Source organism: Salvelinus fontinalis, chromosome 13 (genome assembly GCF_029448725.1).
Source record: "Salvelinus fontinalis isolate EN_2023a chromosome 13, ASM2944872v1, whole genome shotgun sequence".
NCBI classification, from domain to species: domain Eukaryota; kingdom Metazoa; phylum Chordata; class Actinopteri; order Salmoniformes; family Salmonidae; genus Salvelinus; species Salvelinus fontinalis.
Window position 1 is genome coordinate 29,215,247 of NC_074677.1, and position 23,687 is coordinate 29,238,933.

A 23,687-nucleotide genomic window follows, 5' to 3' on the forward strand; every position below is an offset into this window, starting at 1 on the left:
ACTTGGCCTTTGTTAGCCAATACAGAAAGATTGGGAGAAACTCCAGGCGCATAGGCATTGACTTAAAATCTGTTTGATCTACCAACCAATTATGCCCCCCCCCCTCCAACACCTTCCCTCTAACCCTCCCCATACACTAGCACAGTGGTTCCCAAACTGTGGGGAGTGCCCTGGGTTGGCAGGGGGGCGCGGGATTCGCCAACATTAAATTAAAACAAATAATTTACTCAGTAAGGTTGCTCCCACTAAGGCCAACTTTGAATCGCTGATGTGTTGTGTGCATTAGCTTGGGGACGAGGTTCTAACTTTCAGTGGATATACTAGCTAGTTTTTTCTAAATTGTTTGAGCTTTTTGCCAGTTACATCAGTTATACAGTTAGAGCAGCTCACAGATTACTGCACCTGTACATAGCCCATCTATAATTTATCCCAAGCAACTACCTCTCCCCCTACTGTATTTATTTATTTTGCGCCCCATAATTTCTCTCTACTTTGCACATTCTTCCACTGCAAATCTACCATTCCAGTGTTTTACTTGCTATATTGTATTTACTTCACCATGGAATTTTTTTTGGCCTTTACCTCCCTTACCTCATTTGCTCACATTGTATATACTTATTTTTCTACTGTACGTTTGTTTTACTCCATGTGTAACTGTGTTGTTGTATGTGTCGAACTGCTTTGCTTTATCTTGGCCAGGTCGCAATTGTAAATGAGAACTTGTTCTCAACTTGCCTACCTGGTTAAATAAAGGTGAAATAAAAAAATGAAAATAGCAGTGATGACAGTAGGCCTAATCAGACAGACAACGCATCCTGGTTAAGTTTAGGCTCAATATAGGTATAGGCTACTTGCAGATGAAGACTTGGAAAGCAGTTTACACTGATGAAGCAAGCTAAACGAAACTAGTTGTTAGCATTGCTAGCTACATGCCGAAAATAGGTTACCCTCATCTGAAATTACATAATGTTTACGGATCATAAAAAGCATGCAGTTATTTGCTGTATAACCCCCTAGAGTCTGACGCACCGGTCTGTCATTATAAGTAACATAATACAAAAGAAATCCATAAGCTAGATATATGTTTTGCATGGGCTGCGTCTCAATCCACCACAGCCGCCGAGTTACAGCGGTGTTTGTCAGACCATGAGACATCCCAAAAATCAGTCTGCTCACGAAAACGGCTGTAGCGTCCAAACGGTTTGGCCTATGTTTTGCTCAACAACCCCCATGGTACTCGTCTTTAGTCGGTAGCGTCGATATGACAACATTTTACTCTACGACCCCCACAAATGTCACAGGACTTGTCTGAAGGGAACCCATACAAAAAAAAAATATGGAAGTATGGAGAGTTGTGCCTACCCCCCAAAAGGGGTTAAAAAGAAGATACATATACAGTGGGGAGAACAAGTATTTGATAACCTGCAAAATCGGCAGTGTTTCCTACTTACAAAGCATGTAGAGGTCTATAATTTTTATCGTCAACTGTGAGAGACGGAATCTAAAACAAAAAAATCATACAAGGTGATTTTCTGGATTTAAGTAATTAATTTACAGGTGAAATAAAAAAAACTTCAGAGAAACCACTCTGAAGTTTCTAAAACTGTTTGAATCGTGTGTGAGTATAACAGAACCTATTTAGCAGGCGAAACCCCGTGGACAAATCATTCAGAATTTCTTTTTTTGAGGTCACTCTTTTCAATGGATTTTTATTGGGAATACAGATTTCTAATTGACCTTCTTGCAGTTCCTACCACTTCCACTGGATGTCAACAGTCTTCAGAAATTAGTTGAGGGTTTTTCCTTTGTGTAATGAAGTACGGCCATTTTGAATCAGTCATTTGAAGTGTCCTGTTAGATAGAAACGCATGACCAGAAAGCATGGTACAGATTGTTTTAATCCTGTATTGAACACAGATCATCCCATCTTCAATTTTATCAATTATTAACGTAGAAAAATACCTAAAGTTGTATTATAAAAGTAGTTTGTGGTGTTTATGGAACATATTGGAGTGCCAACAACAGAAGCTCGTCAAAGGTAAGGCATGAATTATATTTTTATTTGTGCGTTTTGGAGAGGTGAAGGTCGAGAGCCGTGCATCCTCCTGAAACACAACCCAACCAAGCCGCACTGCTTCTTGGAACAATGCCCACTTAACCCAGAAGCCAGCCACACCAGTGTCGGAGGAAACGCCGTACACCTGGCAAACGTGTCAGCATGCACTGCGCCCGGCACACCACAGGAGTCGCTAGTGCGTCACGGGACAAGGACATCGCTGCAGGCCAAACCCTCCCCTAACTCGGACGACGCTGGGCCAATTGTGTGCCACCCCATGGGTCTCCCGGTCACGGCCGGCTGCGACAGCCTGGACTCGAACGTAGAATCTCTAGTGGCACTGTGATGCAGTGCCTTAGACCATAGCACCCTTTTGCAATTATGTTAGCACAGCTGAAAACTGTTCTGATTAAAGAAGCAATAAAACGGGCCTTCTTTAGACTAGTTGAGTATCTGGAGCATCAGCATTTGTGGGTTCGATTACAGGCTCAAAATGGCCAGAAACAAAGACATTTCTCCAGAATTTCGTCAGTCTATTCTTGTTCTGAGAAATGAAGGCTATTCCATGCGAGAAATTGACAAGAAACTGAAGATTTCGTACAACGCTGTGTACTACTCCCTTCACAAAACAGCTCTAACCAGAATAGAAAGAGGAGTGGGAGGCCCCGGTGCACAACTGAGCAAGAGGACAAGAACATTAGTGTCTAGCTTGAGAAACGGACGCCTCACAAGTCCTCAACTGGCAGCTTCATTAAATAGTACCCACAAAACACCAGTCTCAATGTCAACAGTGAAGAAGCGACTCCGGGATGTTGGCCTTTAAAAATGATGAACTTGGATTAGCTAACACAACGTGCCATTGGAACACAGGAGTGATGGTTGCTGATAATGGGTAATAAGCCGTTTGGGGGGACAAAATGGCACCGTAGAGAGAACACTGTTTCAGCGAGCTCCCGTGGCATTCGTATATTTATATTTTTTCCTAGTTTGAAAAAGTGGTAGAATTGGCTAAATAAGTTATCCTGCAATGAGTCTTGACGGTTATTTCTCAAATCTCCGACAACATGCCCAGCAGAGCTACGAAGAACTCGACCAAAACCACCATCCCTGTAGATGTGCAGGAGGAGCTAGCTTACGTTAGCAAAGCTAACACCGTTGCGGATCCAGGCACAATGGACCTGGTGATTCAAAAGATGACGGACAACATTACTAAAGTGATCGATGTTAAGATAAGAACGGTCTTGGAAGCAATAGCAGGCCATTCAGCTGAATTACAGAGGGTGGTCAAACGTGTCGATGAGGCGGAAGGAAGAATTGCTACAGTGGAAGCTTCAACTACATCTATGGACACTAAGATAAAAGCACTTGAGAAACAGGTGCGCGAAATGGCGCAGCACATTGACGACTTGGATAATCGAGGACGCAGATGCAATATTCGTGTTGTGGGACTCCCGGAAAACTCTGAAGGGACACGTTCAGCAAATTTTTTTGAGGAATGGATCCCTGACTACTTACAAATGGACACTAAGGCTGGTCGTGTGAAGCTGGACAGAGCCCATCGCTCTCAAGCACCGATACCCGGTCCCAACCAGCGCCCACGGCCAGTGGTTATAAAGTTCCACAACTTCACCGACAAGCAGCGCGTTATGGATGCGGCTAGAAACATCAGCTCTGACGGTAGTCAACGTAAAGGTCCAAAGGTCTCATTCTTCAATGATTACTCCATGGCGGTTGTACGAAGACGCAAAGGGTTTGATGAGGCGAAGGCTCGACTCAGGAGAATGAATATGGACTACACACGGTTGTACCCGGCCACATTGAAGATTATGGTCAACGGATCGCCTAAAAATACTCTCCACACCTGAAGAGGCTGCTGAGTTTATTGACTCTCTCGGGTAAATAACTTTAAGCTGCGCCGCCGCAGCATTGGATAACTTTATTTTATTTGAATCTGATCATGAAACAGTGGTGTGAGTTCTCACATGCTCCGGTTCAGTAATATTCGTATTTTTATTATGTTTCTTGCTAAAGTAACTGCCGCTATAGCTCAGGCTGAGATATGGGTGAATCTATATTGGTGCCCAGGCTTGGTTTTAGGTGCAAGAGCCTCAATCTTCATATTGATTTTCATTTTCATATGTATAAAGGATGAGGCTATTGAGTGGCAATGCAGACTTAAGAGTCTACATTGGAAAGTTGAAATCCCCTGCATGTTAGCTAGTGGGAAAACCCCCTTTTGGATCTTTACATTTAACATTTTTGGGTTTAGTATAATTAGAGTTCAAGGGTTCATATCGTTTGTTTATGCTCGGTGATATAGAAGAGAGTTCAACACATGGAAAAAGGTACCACCCCATTTTTACAGTGAGATTCAGTCTGAATATGAAACGGTCAAAGTGCAATGGCAGGTAATACACTGCGTGCATGTACATGGAACATTAGAGGGAGCCATAATCCCATTAAAAGGAAGAAGGCACTGTCTTTTTTGAAAAAAGAAAATATTGATATTGCCCTGTTGCAAGAAACTCATTTGGATGATAAGGAGCATCTGAAATAACAAGGGGGGTTTGGTCAAGTGTTTTTCTCATCATTTACATCCAGAAGTAGTGGTGTAGCAATTCTTGTGAAAAAGAACTTAACACTTAAGGTCTTGAATTGTGTGAAAGATAAATTTGGTCGCTTTGTTATAATTAAATGGTACTTTACAAGGGCAGAACATCTCCATAATGAATATTTACTTCCCCCCCTGCCCACCCCCCTGATTTCCTCAAAGGTATTTCTAGACTTTTCAGAATTAAACTCAGACACTGCAGTGGTTGGAGGAGATTTTAATTGTTTGTTGAACCCCCTTATTGATAAGTTTCCCAGCGGTATAGCTTCACTCTCTCCTCGAACCAAGTCACTTAACCTTTTCTCAATAGGGGGTGCTGTTTTCACTTTGTAAAAATTTTTCCCAAATTAAACTGCCTCGTACTCAATTCTTGCTCGTACAATATGCATATTATTATTACTATTGGATAGAAAACACTAGTTTCTAAAACCGTTTGAATTATAACTGTGTAAAACAGAACTCAAGTTGGAGCAATTTTGCTGTGAGGAAGTGAGAAATCTGAAATCAGGCAGGCTGTTCTGAGGTCAGTTTCTTAATTTGCATGTCTTCTATTGGTCGAGAAGCACTGCATACGCCTTCCCCTAGATGTCAGCAAATAGTGAGAATTGGAATGGAGTTGCTAGGCAGATCTGAGGCCATATAAAAGGGTCTGGGAACGTGGGGTCCAGTCTTTTCATCATTCGCCATGACGCAAGACAGACCTCAGGATTGCGTTCTGGAAAGCTCCCATTATAGGCCTTAGATATATCCCGCTCTGATTTTATTCGATAGGTGTTAAAGACATCATAATGTTGTTATTTTAAACCGGGTTATATCAGTTTCAGTATATTGCGATTTTCGGATATTTCTTAGTGCTGCGTTATAGTGAGTTGGACACGTCTTCACCACATGGCTAATGTTTACTGCTAATTCCAAAGTTGAAGGCGACAATCTACAACCGAGCAACGATTCCTCTGGACAAAGGACAACTTGCCCAAGATTCTGATGGGAGCTCATCAAAAAGTAAGAAGTATTTATGATGTTAATTCGTTGTTCTGTTGGAAAATGTAAAAATACTATTCCGCCATTAATTTCGGTGCGGTATCGCTTTAACGCACGCTGTATGTTGTAGTAACGTTAATTTTAAAAATCTAACACAGCGGTTGCATTAAAGCTATTTGTGACGATCTGGGGTATGCTGATGTTTGGAGAACTTTTCACCCCTCCAACAGAGAGTTCACTTTTTTCTCTGCACCTCATGGATGTCAGACTAGAATAGATTACTTTTTTGTGCCCAGGACGTCTTTGCAGTCCGTTTTATCCGCTAGGATAGGAAGCATAGTCATATCTGATCATGCGGAGTGGATCCTGGACATAAAACTCAACGGGGCATTCAATCTGTCAAGACATTAGAGGTTGAATACAACCATCCTTAAAGACCATACATTCACATATTTTATTACAGAGTTTAAAGCATTTTTCTCTGTTAACTCTCAATCAACAGAATCCCTCGCTCCTTTGGGAAACCTGTAAAGCGTACGCCAGGGGCTGATTGTCATACACAGCCACTAAGAGGCGGAAAAAGCTTGAAAAGCAAAAAAGGTTAGAGGGTGATTTAGGAACTAAAGAGAAGGACTATATTAAAACTCCCACTCCTGCCCTACTAAAGGAAATATCAGTTCTTAGATCAACGTTGGACTCTTCTAACACAGGACGCTGAAAAGAAAATGGGATTTGTCAGGCAAAAGCTATATGAACATTGCGATAAGCCAGGAAAGTACTTGGCGTACCTAGCTAAAAAGAGAGCTGACTCAGTCAATTGCTACTACTACTTTTTTTTTTTTTTTTTAAATAACTGTTAGCCCTTTTCTCCCCAATTTTCGTGGTATCCAATCGCTAGTAATTACTATCTTGTCTCATCGCTACAACTCCCGTACGGGCTCGGGAGAGACGAAGGTCGAAAGCCACACGTCCTCCGAAGCACAACCCAACCAAGCCGCACTGCTTCTTAAAACAGCGCGCCTCCAACCCGGAAGCCAGCCGCACCAATGTGTCGGAGGAAACACCGTGCACCTGGCCCCCTTGGTTAGCGCGCACTGCGCCCGGCCCGCCACAGGAGTCGCTGGAGCACGATGAGACAAGGATATCCCTACCGGCCAAACCCTCCCTAACCCGGACGACACTAGGACAATTGTGCGTCGCCCCACGGACCTCCCGGTCTCGGCCGGCTGCGACAGAGCCTGGGCGCGAACCCAGAGACTCTGGTGGCGCAGCTAGCACTGCGATGCAGTGCCCTAGACCACATCGCCACCCGGGAGGCCCAATTGCTACTATTACTGATTCTGATGGCAATCATTTATATGAAAATAAATTGATAAATGACTCATTTAAGAAATTTTATGCAAATCTTTATGCCTCAGAACTGCCAAATGACGCACCCAAATTAATGGAGAATTTCTTTTCTAAGATTGTTCTTCGGAGATAGTAGGGAGCTCAGAGGTCTCTCCTTAATGCCCCCATTACCGAGGAAGAGATAATGTTCGCAATTAAGAATCTGCAAAACGGTAAGGCCCCTGGACCAGACGGGTTTTGTAGTGAGTTCTATAAAGAGTTCCATGGCCTGATCCTTGAGCCATTGCATGATATGTTTAACCACTCATTTTCAAATGACCAGCTCTCTCAAATGCTGAGGGAAACCAACATATCACTTATTCTCAAAAATGGAAAATGTCCAGAGTCTTGTTCCTCGTACAGACCAATTTCCCTTCTGAATGTGGATAGAAAATTACTTTCTAAAATTCTAGCCACAAGATTAGAGGACTCACTGCCACTAATTGTGAAAGGAGACCAAACTGGCTTCATTAACTTCTTGAGAATACAGGGGGTGCTGTTTTCGCATTAGCATAATTTCCTCTACAGATTAAACTGCCTCTTATTCAATTATTGCTCTTACTATATGCATATAATTAATACCATTGGATAGAAAAATCTATAGTTTCTAAAACCGTTTCAATTTTGTCTCTGCGTGAAACAGAAGTCATTTGACAGCACTTTCCCTGACCAAGAAGAAGAATGCAAGATGTGTATGCTCGCTTCAACGCTCTGCCTATATATGGTCACGCCACCTATGACCCGAAACACACTTCATTCGTCTTCCTCTGGGTGTCAAGAGGACGTCAGAGGAGAAATTTTTTGTTTATCTTGTACTGACGTGAAATAAGACCTATTTCTTTAGCGTGACCGACAACTTCCGGTTCTCTGAATCGCGCGTTTTAGAGGTGCGATTGTCTACTGTTATGCTGCCGTTACGGATGAAAACTATCTCCGTCTCGAAGTTTGTTTGATACATGTGACCATATCATCTTAATGTATGTTTTTTCAATATAGTTTAATCAGATTATTTGAATTTTTTCGGGAGTTTTGCCGTGTTCCGTTCTGACTTTTTTTTACTTTGGCCAGTCGACCAGTACCTATGCTAAATGAAGAGGGAAAGTTGCCATTATGAATGGATTGAACGACTCATCAGGACTAAGGACACCTTGATCAACATTCTGATGAAAGATCAGCAATAGTAAGACCCAATTTACGATGTTATTTCATATATCTGTCGTGCATGTGAACTGGTCGGGGGCGCCCAGCTGGTTCTGGCTGGCGTGGCTATGCTAATTTAGCGCTACATTTTGTTTCCGCTATAAAACATTTAATAAATCTGAAATAGTTTGGATTCACCAGATGTTGGGCTTTCAATATCTGTACGCTGTGTATTTTTTCTGAAATGTTTTAAGACAAGTAATTAGTTATATGACGTTGGTCTCTGTAATTGTTCTGGCTGCGTCGGCACTATTTCAGATTGCAGCTGCAATGTAGAACTGTGATTTATACCTGAAAAATGCACATTTTTCAAAAAAAAACTATGCTATACCATATATGTTATCAGACTGTCATCTTATGAAGTTGTTTCTTGGTTAGTGGCTATATATATTTTTATTTAGTCGAATTAGTGATAGCTACTGACGCAGGAAAAAACTGTAAAAAATTGTCTTTTGCTAACGTGTTTAGCTAATAGATTTACATAGTGTCTTCCCTGTAAAACATTATAAAAATCTGAAATGGTGGCTTTATTCACAGGATCTGTATCTTTCATTAGGTGTCTTGGACTTGTGATTTAATGATATTTAGATGCTACTATTTAATTGTGACGCTATGCTAGCGATGCTAATCAGTGTGGGGGGGTGGGGGGTGCTCCCGGACCCGGGGTAGGTGCTCGGTAGAGGTTAAGGGCCGTAAGTCGTGCAACAATGTCAGGCGGCTTCTTAATGTAATTCAAGCCTACCAACAAAGTGCTAGGGATGGTCTTGTGCTCTCCCTAGATGCTGAGAAAGCATTTGATCGTGTGGAGTGGTCTTACCTATTCTTTGCTCTAAATAAATTTGGTCTAGGGGACAACTTTATAAAATGGGTGAAAGTTTTATGATGATGATCCTCAGGCTGCTCTACTAATGGGCTAAGGTCAAATAGCTTCTCTATATACAGAGGTACCAGACAGGGCTGTCCTTTGTCCCCCCTCCTATTTGCACTCGTTATGGAACCACTGGCCGAGGCCATCAGGGTAACGCCTGCTATACAGGGGCTGCTCATTGGTGATGTTCACCATAAAATAAGCTTGTATGCTGATGTCCTGATATTCATCTCTAATCCCGAGACCTCAACTACATCTCTTAATATTATTGAATTATTCAGCGAATTCTCAGGCTACAAGATTAACTTAACTAAATCAGAGGCTATGCCACTTGGTAACCTTCACTCTGTACCTAATACTTCTCCCCCCTTCCCTTTTAAATGGTCTCCCTCAGGCTTTACGTATCTGGGTATATTTGTAACTCCTAAATTCCAGCAAATGTACAAAGCCAATTTTGTTCCCTTGTTTGATACACTAAGACAGGATCTGGAGCGCTGGAACTCTCCCGATTTCTTGGTTGGGTAGAATATCCCTCTTGAAAATGAAAATTTTACCTAGACTACTTTACCCAATCCAAATGATCCCAGTATTACTCTCCAATAAGGTAATAAAGGATGTAAATGGATGGCTAAGTTCCTTTATATGGAGTAAACGCAAGCCAAGGCTTAAGATGGCAATATTGCAGCTGCCAAGTTCTATGGGGGGCTTGGATCTCCCCAATATCAGGTTCTATCAGTGGTGTGCCCACCTGTTATATTTCTAATTGGATCACAAACGATGACTCTATTTGGCTAGACATTGAGACTTCTCTTTCAAAAAAAAACCTTACAGGATCTTTTATTTTTCAGAAGTTAAGTCTGTAGAAGATCACTGCAATAATCCTATTACACTTAACACTGGAGGTCAGTTCAGCGCTTCCTGGGAAGGTCCAAACTAACCTCTGTTCTTACCCCAATTCTTAACAACCCAGATTTTGGTCCAGGATTGCTGGATGCTGGCTTTAACCTTTGGCTTAATAAGGGCATACGCAGACTTAATGACTTATTTGCTGATAAGATTCTATTGTCATTTGAGCAGATGGTGGAGAAATATCGACTCCCAAAGCAGGACTTTTTCCGCTTCCTACAAGTAAGACATTATATTGTGAAAAACACCACCTTTATTGGTAACCCTGATACGTCTGTCATTGAGAGAATGCTTTTTTCCCCACAAAGGAAAATGTCTGTAAGTCTGTTTTGATGCTTTAAGGTCCTTTCCTGCTGTCGACACACAGAGGGTGAAACAAGTGTGGGAGAAAGAATTGTCTGTTACTATTGACGAAGAGACGTGGGAGGACATTTGGAGATATGCAAAAACAATATATATATATATGTAATCGTACTAGAGCAATCCAATTAAGAATAATACACAGATTGCATATATCCCCAAATCACAGACATGCCTTTAGCCCATCTTCCTCTTCTCATCTGTGTCTTAAATGCAAAACTGATACAGGCACCCTAACACATTGTTTATGGTCATGTACCAAAATACAAAGATACTGGTCTGGTGTTCTGCAAGAAATTGAAAAGATCCTAGGGGTTGATCTAGAATTGGACCCAGTTTCTTTACTGTTGGGTCTCCCTAGTAGGCATGTTACTTCTGTGAGTAAGAGGTTTTACAACATCCTTACCTTTGCAGCAAGGAAAAACATCCTTTTACAATGGATTAGTGATAAGGTTCCTTCTATTAAAGATTGGCATTAGATACTTTTTGAATGGGTGCCTCTGGAATATCTGACATGTACATTGCATTTTAAAACAGATCAGTTCTACAAAGTATGGGAACCCTATCTAAATTACCTAGAACCTGAGGTATCAGCTATTATGCTGCAAGGATTCTCTTAGAATGGTGGTGATCTATGTATTCAGAAATACACTGTATGTTCCATGTGGGGAACCTAACTTAGTTTAAACTGAGCTTTTTTGTTTAATTTCTGTTTGTAAGTTTGTTTAAAATGTATGTATTGAGAGACGCAATGATGGGGATGGGGTGAGAGAAGCGGGGAGAGAAATAGTGTGCGTATGTGCAGGTATGCGTAGGCGAGTGCTGTTTTTTTTGTGTTTTTTTTGCTTTGTCTCTGTTTTTGTATCTCAATATGGGTGAAAATTGTGAAATTCGAATAAAAATACTGTTAAAAAAAAAAAAGCCGTTTCCAGCTACAATAGTCATTTACAACATTAACAATGTCTACACTATTTCTGATCAATTTGACATTTTAAAATGGACAAAAAACACCTAAAAGGGGTCCTAAAATTCTATATCAAATAGCTAAATGATCCATGGTATGACCATCTTAAAACCATTCTATACATCAGCTTATAACCCCAACATCTTAGAAAAATAACTATGATAGAGCCAAACTTGCACAATTGTTTTGCAAGGAATCACATTTTATTTGTCACATGCACCGAATACAACAGACCTTACAGTAAAATGCTTACTTATAAGCCCTTAAAACAATGCAGTTAAGAAAATACCTAAAAAAAAAAGATAAGAAAATTACACTATTAAAAAGCAGCAGTAAATAACAGCAGGGCTATATACAGGGGGTACCGGTACAGAGTCAATGTGCATGTACAGTCGTGGCTAAAAGTTTTGAGAATGACATTTGCTGCTTCGTGTCTTTAGATATTGTCAGATGTTACTATGGAATACTGAAGTATAATTACAAGCATTTCATAAGTGTCAAAGGCTTTTATTGACAATTGCATGAAGTTGATGCAAAGAGTCAATATTTCCAGTGTTGACCCTTCTTTTTCAAGACCTCTGCAATCCGCCCTGGCATGCTGTCAATTAACTTCTGGGTCACATCCTGACTGATGGCAGCCCATTCTTGCATAATCAAAGCTTAGAATTTGTGGGTTTTTGTTTGTCCACCAGCCTCTTCAGTATTGACCACAAATTCTCAATGAAATTAAGGTCTGGGGAGTTTCCTGGCCTTGGACCCAAAATATCAATGTTTTGTTCCAAGACACTTAGTTATCACTTTTGCCTTATGGCAAGGTGCTCCATCATGCTGGAAAAGGCATTTTTCGTCACCAAACTGTTCCTAGATGGTTGAGAGAAGTTGCTCAGAGGATGTGTTGGTACCACTTTTTATTCATGGCTGTGTTCTTAGGCAAAATTGTGAGTGAGCCCACTCCCTTGGCTGAGAAGAAACCCCACAAATGATGGTCTCAGGATGCGTTACTGTTGGCATGACACAGGACTGATGGTAGCGCTCACCTTGTATTCTCCGGACAAGCTTTTTTCCGGATGCCCCAAACAATCAGAAAGGGGATTCAGAGAAAATGACTTTACCCCAGTCCTCAGCAGGCCAATCCCTGTACCTTTTGCAGAATATCAGTCTGTCCCTGATGTTTTTCCTGGAGAGAAGTGGCTTCTTTGCTGCCCTTCTTGACACCAGGCCATCCTCCAAAAGTCTTCGCCTCACTGTGCGTGCAGATGCACTCACACCTGCCTGCTGCTATTCCTGAGCAAGCTCTGCACTGGTGGTGCCCCGATCCCGCAGCTGAATCAACTTTAGGGGACGGTCCTGGCGCTTGCTGGACTTTCTTGGGCGCCCTGAAGCCTTCTTCACAACAATTGAACCGCTCTCCTTGAAGTTCTTGATGATCTGATAAATGGTTGATTTAGGTGCAATCTTACTGGCAGCAATATCCTTGCCTGCGAAGCCCTTTTTGTGCAAAGCTATGATGACGGCATGTGTTTCCGTGCAGGTAACCAAGGTTGACAGAGGAAGAACAATGATTCCAAGCACCAACCTCCTTTTGAAGGTTCCTGTCTGTTATTCAAACTCAAATCAGCATGACAGAGTGATCTCCAGCCTTGTGCTCAACAACTCACTCCTGTGTTAACGAGAGAATCACTAACATGTCAGCTGGTCCTTTTCTGGCAGGGATGAAATGCAGTGGAAATGTTATTTGGGGATTCATTTAATTTGATGGCAAAGAGGGACTTTGCAATTCATCTGATCACTCTTCAAAACATTCTGAAGTATATGCAAATTGCCATCATACAAACTGAGGCAGACTTTGTGAAAATGAATATTTGTGTCACTCAACTTTTGGCCACGACTGTAGGTAGAGTTATTAAAGTGACTATGCATAGATAATAACAGAGAATAGCAGTAGCGTAAAGAGGGGGGAGGCAGTGCAAATAGTCTGGGTAGCCATTTTATTAACTGTTCAGAAGTCTTATGGCTTGGGGGTAGAAGCTATTTAGGAGCCTCTTGGGCCTAGACATGGCACTCCGGTACCGCTTGCCGTGTGGTAGCAGAAAGAACAATCTATGACTTGGGTGGCTGGTGTGCCTTGCGGTCAGAGGCCGAGCAGTTGCCATACCAGACAGTGATGCAACCAGTCAGGATGCTCTCGATGGTGCAGCTGTAAAACCTTTTGAGGATCTGAGAAACCATGCCAAATCTTTTCAGTCTCCTGAGGGGGAAAAGGTTTGAGCCCTCTTCATGACGGTCCTGGTTGCTTGGACCATGTTAGTGATGTGACCGCCAAGGAACTTGAAGCTCTCAACCTGCTCCACTACAGCCCCATCGATGAGAATGGGGGCGTGCTCGGTCCTCATTTTCCTGTAGTTCACAATCATCTCCTTTGTCTTGATCACGTTGAGGTCAACATTCACAAAGCCGCAGGGCCAGACGGATTACCAGGACGTGTACTCCGAGCACATCTTCACTGATATTTTTCAACCTCTCCCTGTGAGTCTGTAATACCAACATGTTTCAAGCAGACCGTCATAGTATTCTTGGGCACAGGGACTAAGGTAACCTGCCTAAATGACTACCGACCCGTAGCACTCACATCTGTAGCCATAAAGCGCTTTGAAAGGCTGGTCATGGCTCACAACATCATCCCAGAAACCCTAGACCCACTCCAATTTGCATACCGCCCCAACAGATGATACAATCTCAATTCCACTCCACACTGCCCTTTCCGGCCTGGACAAAAGGAACACCTATGTGAGAATGCTATTCATTGAGCGTTCAACACCATAGTGCCCTCAAAGCTCATCACGAAGCTAAGGACCCTGGTACTAAACACCTCCCTCTGCAACTGGATCATGGACTTCCTGACAGGCCACCCCCAAGTGGTAAGGGTAGGTAATAACACATCAGAAGTTCTGATTTGCTCTTCAAGAGGTGCTCATATTACAACCAAAATGTTATTACATTTAGTAGAGCTGGGGTCTCCCTGTCCCCCAGCAAGCAAATCGAACGCTCTGCACCTTACTATGACATTTGATGACAACCTTTTATCTTTTCAAATGAACTGCTACCATGTCTTTCATAAGGCAAAATAAACATTTTTTATGATGCTAGTATTGATATCTATGGGTACTGTAAATGGGGTATTTTTTTTTATTTCAAAACAATTGCAATGCAAATCAAATTGTCTTGAGGGATCGCGAGACAGGATTGTCTGCCGGGCTGCCCATCTCATTTTGCTTTTGTCCTTGCCCCTTCTCCAGTTGTTTATTTTAGCATAAACTCCTCTCAAGTGGAACTGAATTGCTAAATAAATTGTAGGCAATGGGATGTTTGTTAGAAGTCGATGTATTTTAGCAACCGATATATAGTCTCCTAGTCAAATGTAATCAAAACCTGCTGTAATGCAGTTGTTAACAGACAAGGTGGAACAAAAGGCCCATATACAGTTGAAGTCGGAAGTTCACATACACCTTAATTATGGCTGCAGGGTGAATATTGAAAAAACTAGAAAATATGCGCACATTTTCAAACGGCCTCTTAAGACATTTTTGATCTTCCAATATGCATATATTTACTATTATTGGATAGAAAACAGTCTATACTTTCTAAAAACGTTTGAATTATTTCTCTAAGTTGAACAGAACTATTTTTACAGCCCATTTCCTATCCAGAATTGAGATTTCCAAAATGCTATGTCTCTCTTTAAGACCTTGTCTATACAAGGTCATGTCACTTAGGACCGTAGAAACACGTCACACGCCTTCATCTGGGTGTAATGCGGAAGTGAGAGAAGAAAGGAGTCGAATATCTCTTTCAGGGGCTGAACACCACATCTTCTTGTGAGACCTGCGCAGTTTAATTTTTTTTCCGGGCGCAAGGCAGAACCTGGACTCGGCTCCTGGAATACGCTCGTTAAAGGTGAATATGACCTCTGTCTACGATATTATTTGATACATGTCACAAAATCATCCTAAAGTATGTTTTTTCAATATACTTTAATTATATTATTGCAATTTATTCTGGACTTTAGATGTGATGCGACGGAAGAATTTTTTGAAGAAAGACAGATTAGCGCCGCACGGCCATTGTGCTTGCTAACCAAAGAGGGAAATATTTCGTTCTGGAACCCAACTAAAGACTGTACTGGACAATGGACCCCGTTACAACATTCTGATGGAATATCAACAATGATAAGGACCCAATTTGGGATGCTTTTTCATATATCTGTCGAACTGTGCTATGCTAGCGCTTGACTAGAATCAATGCTGCCGTATGCTAGCTAATGTTGTAAGCTAATATAACGATATTGTGTTTGCTGTAAAACACTTCAAAAATCGGGAAATATTGGCTCTATTCACACGATATCTGTCTTTCATTAGCTATCCACCATATGTTTTTCTGAAATGTTTTATGAGGTGTAATTAGTAGTTGACGTTGGTGTCTGTATTTTCTCTGGCTACTCCCGTGTGATTTCAGACTGTAGCTATGCTGTAGCAATGATGGGAGCAGTAATGTAAAACTGATTTATAGCTAAAATATGCACATTTTATGAACAAAACATAGATTTATTGTGTAACATGTTATAGGACTCATCTGAGGTAGTTTTTTCTAGGTTCTTTAGGTTGGTTCTAGGTTATTTAGGTTGGCTTGTGCATGCTACTTGAATCATAATTCATACATCATAATCATACGTGTCTGTCCACTTTTTTATTTGGTGGTGAGCTAACAAATATATGTGGTGTTTTCTCTGTAAAACATTTTAAAAAATCGGACATGTTGGCTGGATTGACAAGATGTTTATCTTTCAAATGCTGTATTGGACTTGTTAATGTGTGAAAGTATTATTTATTTATATTTAAAAAAAATAGATTTTGAATTTCGCGCCCTGCAGCTGTTGTCATATTTGTACCGACGTCGGGCTTGCAGCCCAAACAGGTTAACCAAATACATTTAAACTCAGGTTTCACAACTCCTGACATGTAATCAGAAAAATAATTCCCTGTCTTACGTTACTTAGGATCACCACTTTATTTTAAGAATGTGAAATGTCAGAATAATAGAGGATTATTTATTTCAGCTTTTATTTCTTCATCACATTCCCAGTGGGTCAGAAGTTTACATACACTCAATTAGTATTTGGTAGCATTGCCTTTAAATTGTTTAATTTGGGTCCAACGTTTTGGGTAGCCTTCCACAAGCTTCCCACAATAAGTTGGGTGAATTTTGGCCCATTCCTACTGACAGAGCTGGTGTAACTGAGTCAAGTTTGTAGGCCTTGCTCGCATACACTTTTTCAGTTCTGCCCACATTTTCTATAGGATTGAGGTCAGGGCTTTGTGATGGCCACTCCAATATCTTGACTGTGTTGTCCTTAAGCCATTTAGCCACAACTTTGGAAGTATGCTTGGGGTCATTGTCCATTTGGAAGACCCATTGCCACCAAGCTTTAGCTTCCTGACTGATGTCTTGATATGTTGCTTCAATATATCCACATCATTTTCCTGCCTCATGATGCCATCTATTTTGTGAAGTGCACCAGTCCCTCCTGCAGCAAATTACCCCCACAACATGATGCTGCCACCCCTGTGCTTCACGGTTGGGATGGTGTTCTTCGGCTGGCAAGCCTCCCCCTTTTTCCTCCAAACATAACGATGGTCATTATGGCCAAACAGTTCTAATTTTTGTTTCATCAGACCAAAATACGATCTTTGTCCCCATGTGCAGTTGCAAACTGTAGTCTAGATTTTTTATGGTGGTTTTGGAACAGTGGCTTCTTCCTTGCTGAGCGGCCTTTCAGGTTATGTCAATATAGGACTCGTGTACTGTGGATATAGATACTTTTGTACCTGTTTCCTCCAGCGTCTTCACAAAGGTCCTTTGCTGCTGTTCTGGGATTGATTTTCGCTTTTCACACCAAAGTACGTTCATCTCTAGGAGACAGAATGCGTCTCCTTCCTAAGCGGTATGACGGCTGCTTGGTCCCATGGTGTTTATACTTGCGTACTATTGTTTGTACAGATGAACATGGTACCTTCAGGCATTTGGAAGTTGCACCCAAGGATGAACCAGACTTGTGGAGGTCTACAATTTTTTTCCGGAGGTCTTGGCTGATTTTGTTTTTTTCCCATGATGTCAAACAAAGAGGCACTGAGTTTGAAGGTAGGCCTTGAAATACATCCACAGGTGCACCTCCAATTGACTCAAATGATGTCAATTAGCCTATGACATAATTTCCTGGAATTTTCCAAGCTGTTTAAAGGCACAGTCAACTTCGTGCATGTAAACTTCTGACCCACTGGAATTGTGATACAGTGAAATAATCTATCTGTAAACAATTGTTGGAAAAATTACTTGTGCCATGCACAAAGTCGATGTCCTAACCGACTTGCCAAAACTATAGTTTGTTAACAAGACATTTGTAGAGTGGTTGAAAAACGAGTTAATGACTCCAACCTAAGTGTATGCCAACTGCATGTTCTAATCCAGAAGTAGTGAGATTATTCTAAACCAACAATATAATAAGGTAACGAAACACACCACTCACCTTGCAAAATCAACCCATTTCTCAATGATCTTTTTGGGGGAAAGTCGCCTGCAGATGATGCCCACAAAATCAGGCTGCAAAGAAAGATGAAAGGTATACAAGAGGAGATGCACAAGCTTTATTACTGACATGCTAAACAGAGGATGGTTTGCCAAATTTCAGGTCAATGCGCAATGTTGTTCAATAGCCAGAATGTATTAGCATAATAGGACAAGTAATCTCACAAAACAGTAAACAGTCATTTGACCAATGTTTCAGAAAGAAAACATGTCTGAGCTGTGAAAGGAGTGGATTACAACAAATAGCGTGAGAGATTTAGGCCTAAGTGTTGTTGTGTAACAAAAGCATAAATCTTGGCAGGAGTATCTGGTACTAGGCAGCTAACTAACACACTGCTACCCTGAGTCAGGGAGTCTCCAGACCTGGCAAATATGCTTCATCATCCTGACCACCGCCTGTTGTGCCTACCCCCCCAAAAAGGGTTAAAAAGAAGATACATATACAGTGGGGAGAACAAGTATTTGATGCACTGCCGATTTTGCAGGTTTTCCTACTTACAAAGCATGTAGAGGTCTGTAATTTTTATCATAGGTACACTTCAACTGTGAGAGACAGAATCTAAAACAATAATCCAGAAAATCACATTGTATGATTTTTAAGTAATTCATTTGCATTTTATTGCATGACATAAGTATTTGATCACCTACCAACCAGTAAGAATTCCGCCTCTCACAGACCTGTTAGTTTTTCTTTAAGAAGCCTTCCTGTTCTCCACTCATTACCTGTATTAACTGCACCTGTTTGAACTCGTTACCTGTATAAAAGACACCTGTCCACACTCAATCAAACAGACTCCAACCTCTCCACAATGGCCAAGACCAGAGAGCTGTGGGATAAAATGGTAGACCTGCACAAGGCTGGGATGGGCTACAGGACAATAGGCAAGCAGCTTGGTGAGAAGGCAACAACTGTTGGCGCAATTATTAGAAAATGGAAGAAGTTCAAAATGACGATCAATCACCCTCGGTCTGGGGCGCCATGCAAGATTTCACCTCGTGGGGCATCAATGATCATGAGGAAGGTGAGGGATCAGCCCAGAACTACACAGCAGGACCTGGTCAATGACCTGAAGAGAGCTGGGACCACAGTCTCAAAAACCATTAGTAACACACTACGCCGTCATGGATTAAAATCCTGCAGCGCACGCAAGGTCGCCCTGCTCAAGCCAGCGCATATCCAGGCCCGTCTGAAGTTTGCCAATGACCATCTGGATGATCCAGAGGAGGAATGAGAGACGGTCATGTGGTCTGATGAGACAAAAATAGAGCTTTTTGGTCTAAACTCCACTCGCCGTGTTTGGAGGAAGAAGAAGGATGAGTACAACCCCAGGAACACCATCCCAACCGTGAAGCATGGAGGTTGAAACGTCATTCTTTGGGGATGCTTTTCTGCAAAGGGGACAGGACGACTGCACCGTATTGAGGGGAGGATGGATGGGGCCATGTATCGCGAGATCTTGGCCAACAACCTCCTTCCCTCAGTAAGAGCATTGAAGATGGGTCGTGGCTGGGTCTTCCAGCATGACAACGACCCGAAACACACAGCCAGGGCAACTAAGGAGTGGCGCCGTAAGAAGCATCTCAAGGTCCTGGAGTGGCCTAGCCAGTCTCCAGACCTGAACCCAATAGAAAATCTTTGGAGGGAGCTGAAAGTCCGTATTGCCCAGCGACAGCCCCGAAACCTGAAGGATCTGGAGAAGGTCTGTATGGGGGAGTGGGCCAAAATCCCTGCTGCAGTGTGTGCAAACCTGGTCAAGAACTACAGGAAACGTATGATCTCTGTAATTGCAAACAAAGGTTTCTGTACCAAATATTAAGTTCTGCTTTTCTGATGTATCAAATACTTATTTCATGCAATAAAATGCAAATGAATTACTTAAGTCATACAATGTGATTTTCTGGATTTTTGTTTTAGATTCCGTCTCACAGTTGAAGTGTACCTATGATAAAAATTACAGACCTCTACATGCTTTGTAAGTAGGAAAACCTGCAAAATCGGCAGTGTATCAAATACTTGTTCTCCCCGCTGTAATAATACCATACATGTTCCTTTCCTCAATAATAACCGTTTTTCATCTGTTAGCAATTAACGACTAGAAGGTGGATGCGAGACATACGTTTTCTTCATGCAGGGCAAGGTGGTGTGTGGCCAACATCCGGATCCCCAAGCGGGAGGTGAGGGTGGTGTCCAGGAAGTTACGGACCAGGGTCTCATCCTGGAACATAAATACACACACTCTTAAGGCCAGGAATACACCATTCTTTAAAACCTACAGTCACATTACAAAACACACAGTTCCAATAACCAACTTAGAATATCTACATATGGCCATTACCTGAATGTGCCTCCGACACTCCCTGAAGCCTTCGGCCAGCAGAGTTACTACGTCCTTGTGGTCGTCCAGGAGCTGCTGCACCAGCTTTCTGTAGCGAGCCTCCATCTCCTGGTCCTTGATCTGACAGACGATGCAGAGTGAAATCAGATCAAATCTGACCATTATCAAAATCAGAGTTGAGATGAATTCCATTCCTATCAGATAAATTGGACAATTTCTCCACTAGAGTAAAATTCACTTACAGAACGGGCTGGAATCAACTTAATATACATACACACCCATACAACCATTAAAAATAACTGAATATACAGTGCATTCGGAAAGTATTCAGACCCCTTCACTTTGTTACGTTACAGCCTTATTCTAAAATTGTTTGAGGGAAAAAAAATAAACACACACAATACCCAATAATGACAAAGCAAAAATAGGTCTATTTTTTTTTGCAGATATGAAAAATAAAACTGAAATATCACAGTTACAAATATTCAGACCCTTTACTCAGTACTTTGTTGAAGCACCTTTGGCAACGATTAGACTCAAGTTCTTGAGTATGAGGCTACAAGCTTGGTACATCTGTATTTAGGGAGTGTCTCCCATTCTTCTCTGCAGATCCTCTCAAGCTCTGTCAGGTTGGATGGGGAGCATTGCTGCACAGCTATTTTCAGGTCTCTCGAAAGATGTTCAATTGGGTTCAAGTCTGGGCTCTGGCTGGGCCACTCAAGGACATTCAGAGACTTGTCCCAAAGCAACTCCTGTGTTGTCTTGTCTGTGTGCTTAGGGTCTTTGTCCTGTTTGAAAGCGAACCTGAGCACTCTGGAGCAGGCTCTGTTCATCTTTGCCTCGATCCTGACTAGTCTGAAAAACATCCACAGAGCATGATGCTGCCACCACCATGCTTCACTGTAAGGATGGTGCCAGGTTTCCTCCACACATGATCCTTGGCATTCAGGCCAAAGAGTTCAATTTTGGTTTCATCGGACGAGAGAATCTTGTTTCTCAAGGTCTGAGAGTCTTTAGGTGCCTTTATGCAAACTTTTACTGAGGAGTGGCTTCTATCTGGCCACTCTACCATAAAGGCCTGATTGGAGTGCTGCAGAGATGGTTGTCCTTCTGGAAGGTTCTCCCATCTCCACAGAGGAACTCTGGAGCTCTGTCAGAGTGACCATCGGGTTCTTTGTCACCTCCCTGACCAAGGCCCTTCACCCCCGATTGCTCAGTTTGGCCGGGTGGCCAGCTCTTGGAAGAGTCTTGGTGGTTCCAAACTTCTTCCATTTAAGAATGATGGAGACCACTGTGTTCTTGGGGACCTTCAATCCTGCAGACATTTTTTGCTACCCTTCCCCTGATCTGTGCCTAGACACAATCCTGTCTCGGAGCTCTACGGACAAATCCTTCGACCTCATGGCTTTGTTTTTGCTCTGACATGCACTGTCAAACGTGGGACCTTATATAGACAGGTGTGTGCCTTTCCAAATCAATTGAATTTACAAATTCAATTGAATTTGTAGAAACATCAGGATGATTAATGGAAACAGGATGCACCTGTGTTCAATTGCGAGTCCCATAGGAAAGGGTCTGAATACTTACGTAAATAAAAACGGCTTATTTTTTATTTATTTTTATACATTTGCAAAAAAATAAAATTGTACACCTGTTTTGGCATTCTCATTATGGGGTAGGTTGTGTAGATTGCTGAGGAATTTTTAGAATAAAGGCTGTAACATAACAAAATTGAGAAGGTCTAGGGGTCTGTACACTTTCCGAAGACACTGTAGTCAAGAATTTGCCATCCTCTGTATATATATCCTCTGTATGTACTACTTTTCTTGGAAAGGGGAAACAAATTTGGAAATGACAGTGACTCATGTTTTCTTCAACTTAAGTGGTCATTGTTATCTCAGCTGTATTTGTTGCTATTCTTGCCGTTATAGAATCAAAATATCCATTCAAAATACTATACTTTTCAGCCAAGCAATGACACTTTCAGACAAACAAATACATTAATCAGCCGGTAGGAGTTGCATGCATGCCAGTCTGACAGCCTCTCCAGCTCCACAGAAACTGCGACAGAAATATGGAAGCCCTGGTGGTCAAGCACTTTAACTTGGCCAACCCAACCCCTCTCTGTGTGGCTGTTCGTGAATACTCACTGCTGGGAAGTCACTCAACACGTGGTAGGCTCGAATGTAGAGCTCATGCTGCAGGAGAGGGAAATAGACAAGGGGTGTTGATTAGAATTTCCCCTCCTCCCATAAGTGGGCCCCAACACATCCCATGGTGTCCTGGCCTACAGTCCAAGAACAGAGAGGATGTTTAAGAGGATATAGCCTAGTCTTCCAATATGGTCTCAAATGCACAACTGCTTAAATCCTGACTAGTTCCAATCAAATTGTATTAGTCACATGCGCCAAATACAACAGGTGTAGACCTTACAATAAAATGCTTAGTTACGAGCCCCTAATCAACAATACAGTTTAAAAAAAATACAGATAAGAATAAGGGATAAAAAATTAACAAGTAATTAAAGAGCAGCAGTGAAATAACAATAGTGAGACTATATACAGGGAGGTACCGATACAGAGTCAATGTGCGGGGGCATCGGTTATTTGAGGTAGTCACTTTAACTCTATCTACATGTACATACTATGCATAGATGACAACAGAAAGTAGCAGTAGTGAAAAGAGTGGGTGAAGGGGGGGCACTGCAAATAGTCTGGGTAGCCATTTGACTAGATGTTCAGTAGTTATGGCTTGGGGGTAGAAGCTATTTAGAAGCCTCGGTACCACTTGCCGTGCAGTAACAGAGAACAGTCTATGACTAGGGTGGCTGGAGTCTGACAAGTTGTTTGAGTGAATGGATAATATTACCACATCTTTAAAAAAAAATATGTATTAAAAATAATGATGTACAGTCATTTGTGAATCACTGGTTATGAGTTGTTGGTAAGGGTGTCGAAACTACTAATATGAAATTCCCCACACAAATGTTTGCTATTCTTATTTATTAAATGGAAGGAGAATATTCTGAGACAATACATGCTTCTTTACAACACATTCCAGGCACCATTTCATTACACAAAAGCACCTCGGTGCTGTGGGAGAAAAATCTAGGTAAAAGTTCATCCATTTTAAATACGCTTAGATGAGGTAAATAGGCCATGGGAAGGGAGGAGAGGACAGAGGGAGGAGTAGAAAAAGCTTAACACTGCACATGGCAGCTAGAGAACAAAGGAAAACCTCCAATGTCACAGATGGCCCATCAACTCTAGCTCTATAGAATAACTTTTAGTTCTCAAGCCAGAATTTTGTATGCTGATAGACTAATGACTTAATTGAATTGATTACAATTCCACAGGCATAGAGTGAGGGGCCATTGT

General features: G+C 41.8%; 1 protein-coding gene across 1 annotated transcript in view; it reads right to left on the reverse strand.

The window, feature by feature from the left end:
- The window catches only part of bckdk (branched chain ketoacid dehydrogenase kinase), a 47,449-nt gene that overhangs the window by 15,632 nt on the left and 8,130 nt on the right, over positions 1-23,687 (reverse strand). Inside the window, exons 4-7 of the mRNA XM_055942312.1 lie at positions 22,461-22,508; positions 20,311-20,430; positions 20,092-20,190; positions 17,916-17,989 (exon numbers count right to left, since the gene is read on the reverse strand). Of these exons, the coding sequence (XP_055798287.1) occupies positions 17,916-17,989; positions 20,092-20,190; positions 20,311-20,430; positions 22,461-22,508 (341 nt within the window). The remainder of the gene's footprint in view (positions 1-17,915; positions 17,990-20,091; positions 20,191-20,310; positions 20,431-22,460; positions 22,509-23,687) is intronic.